We start from the raw sequence: 11,254 nt of genomic DNA on the forward strand, positions 1-11,254 counted from the left end.
CTTAATCCTTTCTTCCTTAGTTTGGGCTTTTAATTTGATCATCAACTTTAATCTGCTCCGGAGAAACATTTTCCTGACCAATGCGTTCTTTCTGCGCTTTATCTATTTCCAGATTCACTTGTGAGATATTAGACAGACATTCAGAAACTTCATTCACATATAAACTGCTTTTCTGCACAAACAGCTATTTTCCACAGACAAACATTTGAAGAATTCCTCAATAGGCAAGTTATTGCCCCAATAGACACAGGTTTAGGATTATTTCTTTCCTGTGATTGATTTATGTTAACCTGACTAAACAAAGCTTTAATATCATGCTCAATCAAAAGATGCTTAGGCAATAACTTCCTTACACGGGCTATAACTTCATGTTTAATGCCATTCCACTCAAGGTGGATTCTGGCTAAAGGCACATTTACAGCAAACTCATAGAGGGTTAAAATATTCACACTTTCACCTGGTAAGTAATCTTCCTCTTTTACAAGATCCTCTTTAACAAGACTGATGTTAGAACCTGTAATTTGCCCTAAACAGCTTTTACCATGGATTTTTACATTCTTTGCCCAAGTTATGGGGTTACCTTCACCTGACCTCACAGTAAAAGCATTTACATAAAAGGTGGCAGAGTTGGGGTATATTTTAGTTACACATAGACAACTACTTAGAGTCAAACAACATACCAACATGGTTACAAACTGGATAGATTCTATCGCCATCTTTGCTGTTGAGACGCTTTTCAGGATGATGCAGTCCTTCATTCTCTTGAGCTGGAGCTTAAGTTTGTCCATTTTGCCTTAGCTTCTAGTTCCTGCAATTGAATATATGTGATTCTTTGTTAATGTTCAGAACACAGGCGTTTTCTTTCAGCAGCATCTCTTTCCATATCAGCTATCTTTTGCTTTCCCTGCAATCGAAGAGGTATTAGCTTTTGTTCAAGTTGCTGCTAGTTTCTCATTGCAGGCATTTTTGCTGGGTCTGCCTCCTGATTACTGGCCATTAACAGATTTTTCAGTTCTTGCTCTGGGGCCTTTTTTTAAAAGACAACCCCCTCTGTGAGCACAATTCTTCCAAGCTTTTTCTGTCAGGATCTTCCTAGAATCCGGGTCACTCACTGTAACTGATTTTTAACCCTTAAGCTCTCCAATATCAAAATTAATTTTTGACAAGTGTGTGGTTTTGATCCAAAAACCCAATTAACCTGTGGTAATGTGTGTCCAAGCACGACTACGCCACTATGACCGGAGTCCCAGGGGAGCTGACTGAGGTCACTCAATTAGGATGAACTGCAAAGAATGGGGCAGGTATTGGATATTCCAATACTTAGATTTACCAAGCCAGCACAAAACCTTCTATAATACCTCACTGGTCATGCGTCACACCCAGCGTGCATCTTTTATGGATGAAAAACTGGTCTAAGTGTGGGTAGCCCAGAAGGGCAATACCACTCTGGCTATGCCAGCTACAATAGACAAGTAGAAACAGGGACATGAAACGCTGGTATATGGTAAATTAAAACATAAGTTTAGGGGCAACTCTCCAGCCACTCTCCCAAGATTTATAATGTATCTTTTAAACAGAGAGATCCAAGCATTGTTGATTTTGCTCTTTAGGAATCATTAGGCTCAGTCCAACTCCCATGGATTATTTTGATTGACTTCAGCTGGGGTTAGATTGGACCCTTAATTAAGGACAAGATGAATCATAGCGGTAGCCGAGGTTTATTTGATTTTGCAGGGTAGGTATAAAACCAGGCATATTTCACAACTGTGCTATGATGTTTCAGATCATATTCTCATTTTTAGATGTTAAAGATCTTTTCATCATAGGTAAACAGAAAGTGGGTTCAGTTGGTTTACTATACCAGACTTCACAGAAGTCTTATTTTGTGCTGCATTGTAAGTGTGCTAGGTGAAAAATATTTCTGGTGTACGATCGCGTTAGCCTATCGATGGCTTTTGGAATAAGGTTGCTTGGCTACTTTTATTACCCTTGAATTGAATGCTTTAAGGCGTTTGGTATTTGGGGACTTCAATATCAAGATCTGCTCACTCTCTTTTTTAGGCTGATGGATTTGTATAACCTGCTAAGGCATATTGTGTTTCCATACCATAAGAGGAGTGACATATTGGGTGTGACTGTTGAAGACATTATGATGCCTCTAGGTTTTTGACTGAAGAATGATGTTGTTATTTAGGTAAAGACTGGAATACCATGGAGTTTATCCCTTTTCAACATCAACCAGTAGTCCAAGTTCTTGTCTTAATGACAGTAGCAACAGTGTGGTTTTAACTGCAGTTTAGATGAGTACATAAATAAATGTTTCTTATATTTTCAGAGTATGCCTCAAAGGATGATCACAGAGACTTTGCTGGAGAATTGGAAGTTCTTTGTAAACTTGGACATCATCATAATATCATAAATCTTTTGGGAGCATGTGAACATCGGGGTAGGATATTTTGTTTACCTGGCTTTAAAAATTCCAATAAAATAAAATATAAAACTACATATTTGTCCAGGCCAGAAATTCTCCTTATATTAAAGTAATTATTGTGCTCAGAAAAGGAAAGATGGCACCCTGTTTATAACATAAAATATAAGCAGATTTTTACATAAAATATTTAGATGCATAATAAACAGAAAACACGACATAGCTAAACAGTGGTCTGTGGACCACCAGTGATCAGCAGTGCTCTTTTTGGTGGTTTGCAGAATTAGTCTGTTTGAAAACCAAGCAATGGGGTAGTTGGACAGGAGGTTTGTTCATAAGCCAACGTTTACCTGGGAGGATCACTGCAGTGAATAGATCTACACCAGTTAATGATCTGGCCACTTACTACAGTAGAACTTTAGAGTTACGAACACCAGAGTTACGAACTGACGAGTCAACCACGCACCTCATTTGGAACTGGAAGTATGCAATCAGGCAGCAGCAGAGACAAAAAAAAAAAAAAAAAGCAAGTAGAGTACTGCGTTAAATGTAAACTACCAAAAAAAATACAGGGAAATTTAAAAAAAAAAGATTTGACAAGGTAAAGAAACTATTTCTGTGCTTGGTTCATTTAAATTAAGATGGTTAAAAGCAGCATTTTTCTTCTGCACAGTAAAGTTTCAAAATTCACTTGTAAACTTTTGAAAGAATAATCAGAGTCTGGAACAACCTCCATTCCTCAGGTGTTTGTAACTCTGAGGTTCTACACTGTATTCCACACTGTGAACTGCTGGGCTGCAACATTTCTGTTATGAAAAACGCTTTTTGAACTATAAAATCACAAGAATCCTTCTGAAATGGCCATCATTGCCATCTTCTTCTTCTGCATCTGAGAAATAGAAGGTTTGTTTGTTTGTTTGAATCTTGTGTGGCATTATACTGTAGTAGTGGGACCCAATCAGGGGAAATGCATAATCACTGACACTGTCTCCATTTTTAGCTTGTTATGTAATACTGCTCTCTCTGTTTTACATTAGGGTATCTTTACCTGGCTATTGAATATGCTCCCCATGGAAATTTACTCGATTTCCTAAGGAAGAGCAGAGTGCTGGAGACAGACCCAGCATTTGCTATTGCCAACAGCACTGCCTCCACACTGTCTTCTCAGCAGCTTCTGCATTTTGCAGCAGATGTGGCCAGAGGGATGGACTACTTAAGCCAAAAACAGGTCAGCTCTGAGCTCCTTGTCTTTTAAAAACACAGCGCTTTAGTTTTTAGGGCTTGATCTAGTTTTTGTCACCTCTATTCAATATGTATTGTTAGGGCTATACCAGAACTGATCTTTTATACAGTCCCCAAGGATAACAGGAACACACTGACCCCTCCTAAAAGATAAGGTCAGGATGACAGTATGTAATAGAGATGTTTTGATTGAACCAGCATGATCAAGGTGATAACTAGCCACGTCAGGGGACAGTGATTAACTATGTCAAAGGGGCAGTACTAACTTGTTTGTATAAGGGTATAAAGATGAATCTCAGAGGGAGAATCAGCCAAGGGGGGACCAAAAAGTCCCGCCATTCACTGAGCTGCATCCATTGCCATGGGCATACGTCTTAGCATTCTTGTAGAGTCTACCAGGTGCTATTACCATGCTTTATTGATAATAAACCTGGACTGGCACCTTCGTACTTTAACGACTCTTGTGGTCATTGGGCGGTTCGCTCCACGTCTACTGTGCCAGCTGTCTGCACAAAGCTGGGGCAGCACACAGGGAGAACACACACACACACACACAGCCGAACATCTAAGCAAACTGGGTTACCTCAGAATTTCTGTTTTCTTTATTGTAGTTTATTCATCGCGATTTGGCAGCAAGAAACATCTTGGTTGGAGAGAACTATGTTGCAAAAATAGCAGATTTTGGATTGTCTAGAGGTCAAGAAGTTTATGTTAAAAAGACCATGGTAAGGATTGAAACAAACATGTTCAGTATGATCATTCTTTGAGAAAATCACACCTCATCAGGGGTTATCACTATGTCTTTTTTTTAGAGATGGAGCTAAGAGACAAAGTTTGGTTCTTAACCTTCCTAAAGTCCAAGGAACCAGTTGTAAAAATTTCATGCAAAGTTCAGGGATATTTGGATGTAGCTTTTTGGCTGACGCCCATCACTAGCCATTTAAAAAAAACATCTTTCAACTATAATCTGTATTCAGATGGCTTCATTCTATTGACATAGGTGGAGCTATGTCAACTTGCATCAGCTAAGGATCCCATTGTGCAAAACAGATGTGTTAAAGCAATGGCAATTCTGTTCTATACAGATATTTGGATCAGAGTAAATGTTGGTACATATGACATCACTAATAAGTAAGATTTCAGTAGTTTTGAATGTCACACATAGGACAAATACAACAATTAGTCTTGTTGTCATGATTCAGAGTACTAAAAATTTAAATTAAAAAAAAAGAAGAAAAAAGCAAACTAGTTATTCACAGGCAGCTTTGTCTCACAACTGAAATAGTGAACTACTAAAAAAGGGTGTCACAACCACAGACAACTGTCCAGATGTGCTGAAGGAGTTCTGGGATATAACACTGTCACGCAAGGGATGGGAACAACTCTAGCTAGAAGTGTCTGATTATTTTTAATGAAAGGCAGACTTATTTAGAAGCAAATCCTTTGCACAAGCTGAAAGTTTGTACTCCAACCCTGGCCTTTGTATTTATTTCATAAATGTAATGAGGAAAAATGAAATAGGAATGTAAAGGCACGTAACTGATTCTTATGTTCCAATTTGATATTTACAAAGCTCATATATGAAAGTGAATCCCTCCATGATCTGCACTGGTGTAAAGCCAGTGACCTAAGATTAGGATCTTAGGCCTGAGAAAGTAATGAGACTGAATGTTGATGAATCATTGGTCAAACTATCTTGCACACTCCCCTAGAGGCTCCATTGAAAAGTGGGTGGAGTGGGTGGGAGTGATGAGATGGAATCCTATGTGCAAGGCTCCTCAGGGAGGAAGACCAGTTCCCAGGCACTAAACCCTTGGCATCCCTTGAAGAGGAAGAAGTGAACTGTCTAATGAGTCTCTTCATCCAATCCCACATGATTCTGCCTCTGAGTCACTGACACCTTGTGGTCAATGGGAAAGGAATGGTTCACAGGATGTGCATCATGCAAGCAGAATTGTTTCCAATTCATAGTGGGACCACACTCATTTGGAAAGAACTTCTCTTTGCTTTACTGGGAGCTGTGCATCTGGGACCTGATTGTACAACCAGTGCTCAAGTTGGGGAGCATGTATGTCAGTAGGCCTATTGACGTGAATGGGGCCACCTGTGTAAGTGCTCACTAATGTAAGTAATGGTTGTTCGTGGTGCAGGTTTCAGTAAGATTGTTTTGAAACAGCTATGAACACTACCATTAATATAATAGCCTGTAATGCAATTCTAATGGCATCACTTCCAGGGAAGGCTTCCAGTGCGATGGATGGCAATTGAATCTCTAAATTACAGTGTGTACACCACAAACAGTGATGTGTAAGTACAGTTCTTTAACATGTTTTTAACAAGACTTTCTTTAATAACATTGAAGCTTCATAGGGGAAAGTTTTTTTGCCAGCGTTTTTAATCGTGCAGCTATTAATTCATGGAACTCAGAAAACACAGGCATATGTGTCACCATGTGGGCAGACAGCTTATCAGACTACAAGGAATAGTCTGGAAAAACTGAACCAGGCTAAGTTTGGGTCTGAGTCCAGATCTGAGTTTCTACAAAGTACATGGGATTTTGGACATGGGGTTAGTTCAGGGGCATCTCTAGTTTGAAACTCAAACTCAAATGCACCTTTGGAAGGCCCATACGAACACCAGTTTCTGCCAGCGAAGTGTAGCAAGTATCCAGGAAAACAGCAAAAGTTCAGATCTGTGATAGCAGTACATGCCAGGAAATCAGATAGAGTTGGCCAAGCTCTACGGGCTTGATCTAGCAAAGCACTTAAACATGTGCATAGCTGTAAGTACTTGAGCTGTCTCATTAAAGTCAACAGGACTCCTTGTGGGGTTTAAGTGCCTTGCTAGGTCACAACCTGAGCGAAAAGGGGAAAGTAATCAGAGGCGATACCTCTGACGAAATTTTCTGTATAGACTATAGTGCTGGTTCATTTCTATGCGACGTCTGACACATTTGGTCATTTTCTGTTGAACTTAGTCTCTGTAAATCTTTAAGTGGAGAGACGAAAAGGAGGTACAAAATAATTCTTCTTTGCATGACAGTCTCTTCTGGAATCAGATAAACAAAATAGCAGAATATAATCGTAGTTAAAAAAGAAACCTTATAAGGAGGTTTGCCAGAAGGTGGGGACGAATGACAAGGGATGGGTCATTTGATGATTACCTGTTCTGGTCATTCCTTCTGAAGCCCCTGGCATTGGCCACTGTCGGAAGACAGGACACTGGGCTAGATGGACCTTTGGTCTGACCCAGTATGGCTGTTCTTACATTCTTGATGACTCCTTTAAGAGCCAATTTCTGCCCACCTGACTAGTGCTATTGAAGTCAGTCACCAGTGTAAATTCAGCATAATTTCATGTACTTCAACGAAATTGTTCTGGGTTTAGACTGGTGAAACTGAACTGTGAGAAGAGTTTGGCACTTTGTGTATTAAATGAGACAGAGACAGTGAGGAAATGGGCCAGATCCTCAGCTGGTGTAAATCAGCGTAGCTCCATTGATGTCAGTGGTACAATGCTCATCTACACCTGCTGAGAATCTGGCCTTATATGTTTTAAAGCCTGGATCCTTACTCCCAAACAGAAAATTAATCAGAAAAAAATGAAAAGAGTGAATTGTAATTTACGTTCTCTGTATATTAGCAAAATGTCTTTTTAAATTCTCTTCAGTATCACACCTGTTCACTTTTAATCATTGTTCCTATCAAGGTATGAGTGCTTTTTCTTTGTCCCTATTGCAGGTGGTCATATGGTGTCCTGTTATGGGAAATAGTCAGTTTAGGTAAGTATCCATTTTTTTCTGGTAGACAAATAAACCAGCATGGGATATTCTAGTACAGTATCCCTACTGGGTATTCTTGGCTCTCAGCCCTGCATTCAGCCCACTAAGCCATTCCTCGCTTTCAAACATCTTCCGCTGTTTTCTTTTGATTTATTAACTACATCCTGCATTGGTCACAATACCCTTAAAAAAATCATCACAATTCCAACTCAGTCCAGGTCAGGCACCACATTACCTGAGCAAGGTAGAGAGAGACTCTTTTCATTATCCCATGGCAAGGAATTTACACCAGGTATTTTCTTTTAAAAAACAAATATTCCAAGGGTGAGCTTAATAAAAGGACCAAGGCACTTAACTGCCACTTTAGGCACCTACATCCTAGGCTGCACTGGGTTTCACAAACCCCCTGCTCAGCTGCCCATGAACCCTATCGGCGCCTGTTTCTGCCTCTGAGCGTGCACACTGCAGCCATGCTATGTGTCTGGATTCGTAAGCCCCAGAGCCAAACAGAAACCAGGAGAAGCTAGGCATTCTTTCACCTAAGTCACCTATGGGGCCCAATCTGGTAAGTGTGCTCAGAGCATGCCTACTGGATTGGCCCCTAGAGGTGAGTTTTTGCAAAACAGCTGGAGGAGGAGGAGCCCACACCCCTCAACTTGGCAGTTCACATTGGCTATGTTAGGCAAGGAGCTACCTAGCCTGCTGGCTTTTTGTAAAGCCCATTCTGAGGTGCTGATTTATCTGCATTCATTGTATAGGGAGCTTAGGTGCCAAACTCAGGCTTTGTGAATCACGGTGATTTTCTACGTATCTGTAGTCAATGTCACCAGGCCTAAATTTCTTTGTGGACCTAGCCCTAAGAGTACTCTCCAAATATAAGTTAGAGCCTGATCCTGCAAACACTGCCACTGGTCACATGGACCTAAGTCTGATCTTACTTACAGCAGTGTAAAACAGGAATAACGCTACGGAAGGCAGTGTAAGTGAGATCAGAATCAGGCCACTGGCTGGAAAAATTTGGTGAGACACATTATCAATGGAACTGTGCCAGTTTACACCAGCTGAGGATCTGGCCCGTTTGCCTTTTACTTTATAAAAACACTGTGCATGGTTTTAGCACAGCATAAATAATGACTAAAATTATTATTATCAAATACAGTTACTCAGTACAATCTTCCTTCATCTTTAACCTGCCTTCATCAAATATTTTGTTGCTGAGCCATCCTGTGGCTCTTGTGCTGAGCGTGGTTATCCTTATTTGTGATAGCACCAGAAAAATTTGCTTAAGCCCGTGTTAAAATCTTGTGTTTTAGGTGGGACACCATACTGTGGAATGACATGTGCAGAACTCTATGAGAAATTGCCACAAGGGTACAGACTGGAAAAGCCTCTCAACTGCGATGATGAGGTGTAAGCAAACAAGTTCATTAATTATTATTTTATTTCCATTGTTTACTGTGAAAATAGCAGTTTTCAGGGAAGCCATGATTCAGCAAATGTGTGATTTTTGTAAATATTCAATAATATAACTGTATGAGGCCTGAATACACTGTTGGTTGCAGAATGGCAATTTGCCTCCAGAGGTGCTATACTTTGCACAGGCTGGGTGGCTGTCCTTTTGAAAACCACCGCAACGTTCCACACGAAAGATCACCTTCAAGAAGGCCAAGCATGGGAAATTTAAGCCCAAATATGGCAGTTGAAAAAGTAAAACAAAGCATGTTTGAATTGAAATGGGTTTGCTACCTTAACAGGTGTGGGCAACACCAGTACAATTACCACCACGCTGGAGGAAACCGTGGAGATCATACATGTGGCTGTGTGTCACATCGTACATGTGGCTGTGTGTCACATCGTACATGTGGCTGTGTGCCATGCAGTAAAGCCAATTCCTATGCAGGAGTCTGGGAATGCCTAATGAGAGGCTCAGGTGGTGAAGCACTGCTATAACACCTCCTGTGCCTCCCACTGCTTGGTGCACCTCTTAGAGGTCTGGCTGAAAATTCCAGCCTTAAAGTGGGGCTGCTTGCTATGGTTTTAAGATGGAATCTGCAGGCCTTGTGTTCAGTGACATGCTGCCAAGTCCTCATCGGGTTGTGTCTGATTTTTAAAGGTATGACCTAATGAGACAGTGTTGGCGGGAGAAACCATATGAAAGGCCATCATTCGCTCAGATCCTGGTGTCACTGAACAGGATGTTAGAGGAACGAAAGGTAAGGCTGTGCTAGCTTAAAGTCCAAAGGCTAAATCTTTCCCTGGCATGTGTGTCAAGTTCATTGGGGGTACTGTAAACACAAGTAGTGAGCTCTATATCCCCAAAATAATTAGAGCACAGCTTAGTGCGGTTGAGGAAAAACATGCATCACCTACTTCAACCTCTCTTCTTCTTTCAGACATATGTGAATACCACGCTGTATGAGAAGTTTACCTATGCAGGCATTGACTGCTCTGCTGAAGAAGCTGCTTAAGACAGAAAAAAATCTTCATATATTGAATAACTATTAAACAAACCAAAAACTCAGCCTTCTGGGGCACAGAATGGGATGTGCTGTGTATAGCTCTTTGTAAAATATTGTTGAACCACAGATAGCATTGTGTATATCTTACAGTAAGCTCTGCCTCCATAGACTGTAGGAATGTATATACTGTTTTGAGTAAGAATGGGCTAAAGTCATCAATTCTAAGGTTTCAGAGTAGTAGCCATGTTAGTCTTTACCAGCAAAAACAACAAGGAGTCCTTGTGGCTCCTTAAAGACTAACGAATTTATTAGGGCTTAAGCTTTCGTGGGCTAGAACCCACTTCATCAGATGCATGGAGTGAAAATACAGGAGCAGGTATAAATACATGAAAGGATGGGGGGATTATTTTACCAAGTGTGAGGGCAGTCTTTACAAAACGTAAACTTAACTTCCCCAATAGTAATTTCTCCCCACTGTTACTCTCACCTTCTTGTCAACTGTCTGGGCCACTCTCTAATCACTTCAGAAGTTATGTTTCCTCCCTTGGTATCCTACTGTTAATTGATTTATCTCGATCGACTGACCTCACACTTGGTAAAGCAACTCCCCCATCCTTTCATGTATTTATACAAGCAACTGCTGTTTGTTTTTTGTCATTCAGTTTAATAGCCAATTTCTGTATTAAATATCAATGTTTATCTTGACAATATATATATTAGAGAGTGGTGTTATTTTAGAAAGCCACAGAGCGTTTATCACAAAGACTGGGCATTCATAAATGTATTACATATTGTAAAACACATTTCTAAAAGGTCAGTTTGGCTACAAGTGCAATTTTTTCATTTTGTATTTGAGTCTAATAATACACTGACTAAGTATGGATCATTAGTTAATTATAAACAGGCAAGGTTCACTTACTTGCTTGTGACCACCCCTATTCCTTGTGTGCCTGGCTGTAGTTTACTGTGTCGCCTTTAACAAATAATGTACTAAAAGCCTTTGAAATATTTTTCTTCAGTGGCATTATTAAAAGGTTCTCAACTCCTACACATCATTCAGCTAATGTACATGATGGTCAAGAGGGCAGGAAATATTTTTACATTTCAGTATAATGGCCTTCTGCATTAGTGTGTCTGAGAACTGACTCCGGACTCTTGCTATCAGATGAAGATCTTTAATTCGCTCTCAGCCCATGGGGGGGCAGGAAGGACGCCTGGGTCATGGTGGCGCCTTGCAACTGCTGGGTGAATCTTCCTCAACTCCACAGCCACCCCCCAACAGGTCCCTGCCCCTGGCCGTGTCCCCTCCTCACCATCCATCCCCCACAGAGACAAGGCAAATGAG

At 40.6% G+C, this 11,254-nt stretch overlaps 1 protein-coding gene across 7 annotated transcripts in view; it reads left to right on the forward strand.

The window, feature by feature from the left end:
- Positions 1 to 10,965, forward strand: part of TEK (TEK receptor tyrosine kinase) — a 93,993-nt gene extending 83,028 nt beyond the window's left edge. For all 7 annotated transcript variants that reach the window (XM_077817728.1, XM_077817729.1, XM_077817727.1 and 4 more), the window contains 8 exons: positions 2,336 to 2,446; positions 3,466 to 3,656; positions 4,282 to 4,395; positions 5,907 to 5,977; positions 7,410 to 7,450; positions 8,764 to 8,860; positions 9,564 to 9,663; positions 9,844 to 10,965. In XM_077817728.1, coding sequence (XP_077673854.1) covers positions 2,336 to 2,446; positions 3,466 to 3,656; positions 4,282 to 4,395; positions 5,907 to 5,977; positions 7,410 to 7,450; positions 8,764 to 8,860; positions 9,564 to 9,663; positions 9,844 to 9,918 — 800 coding nt within the window. In that variant the 3' untranslated portion in view covers positions 9,919 to 10,965. The remainder of the gene's footprint in view (positions 1 to 2,335; positions 2,447 to 3,465; positions 3,657 to 4,281; positions 4,396 to 5,906; positions 5,978 to 7,409; positions 7,451 to 8,763; positions 8,861 to 9,563; positions 9,664 to 9,843) is intronic.
- The last annotated feature ends 289 nt before the right edge of the window (positions 10,966 to 11,254 follow it).

Source organism: Eretmochelys imbricata, chromosome 5, assembly GCF_965152235.1.
Source record: "Eretmochelys imbricata isolate rEreImb1 chromosome 5, rEreImb1.hap1, whole genome shotgun sequence".
NCBI lineage: Eukaryota > Metazoa > Chordata > Testudines > Cheloniidae > Eretmochelys > Eretmochelys imbricata.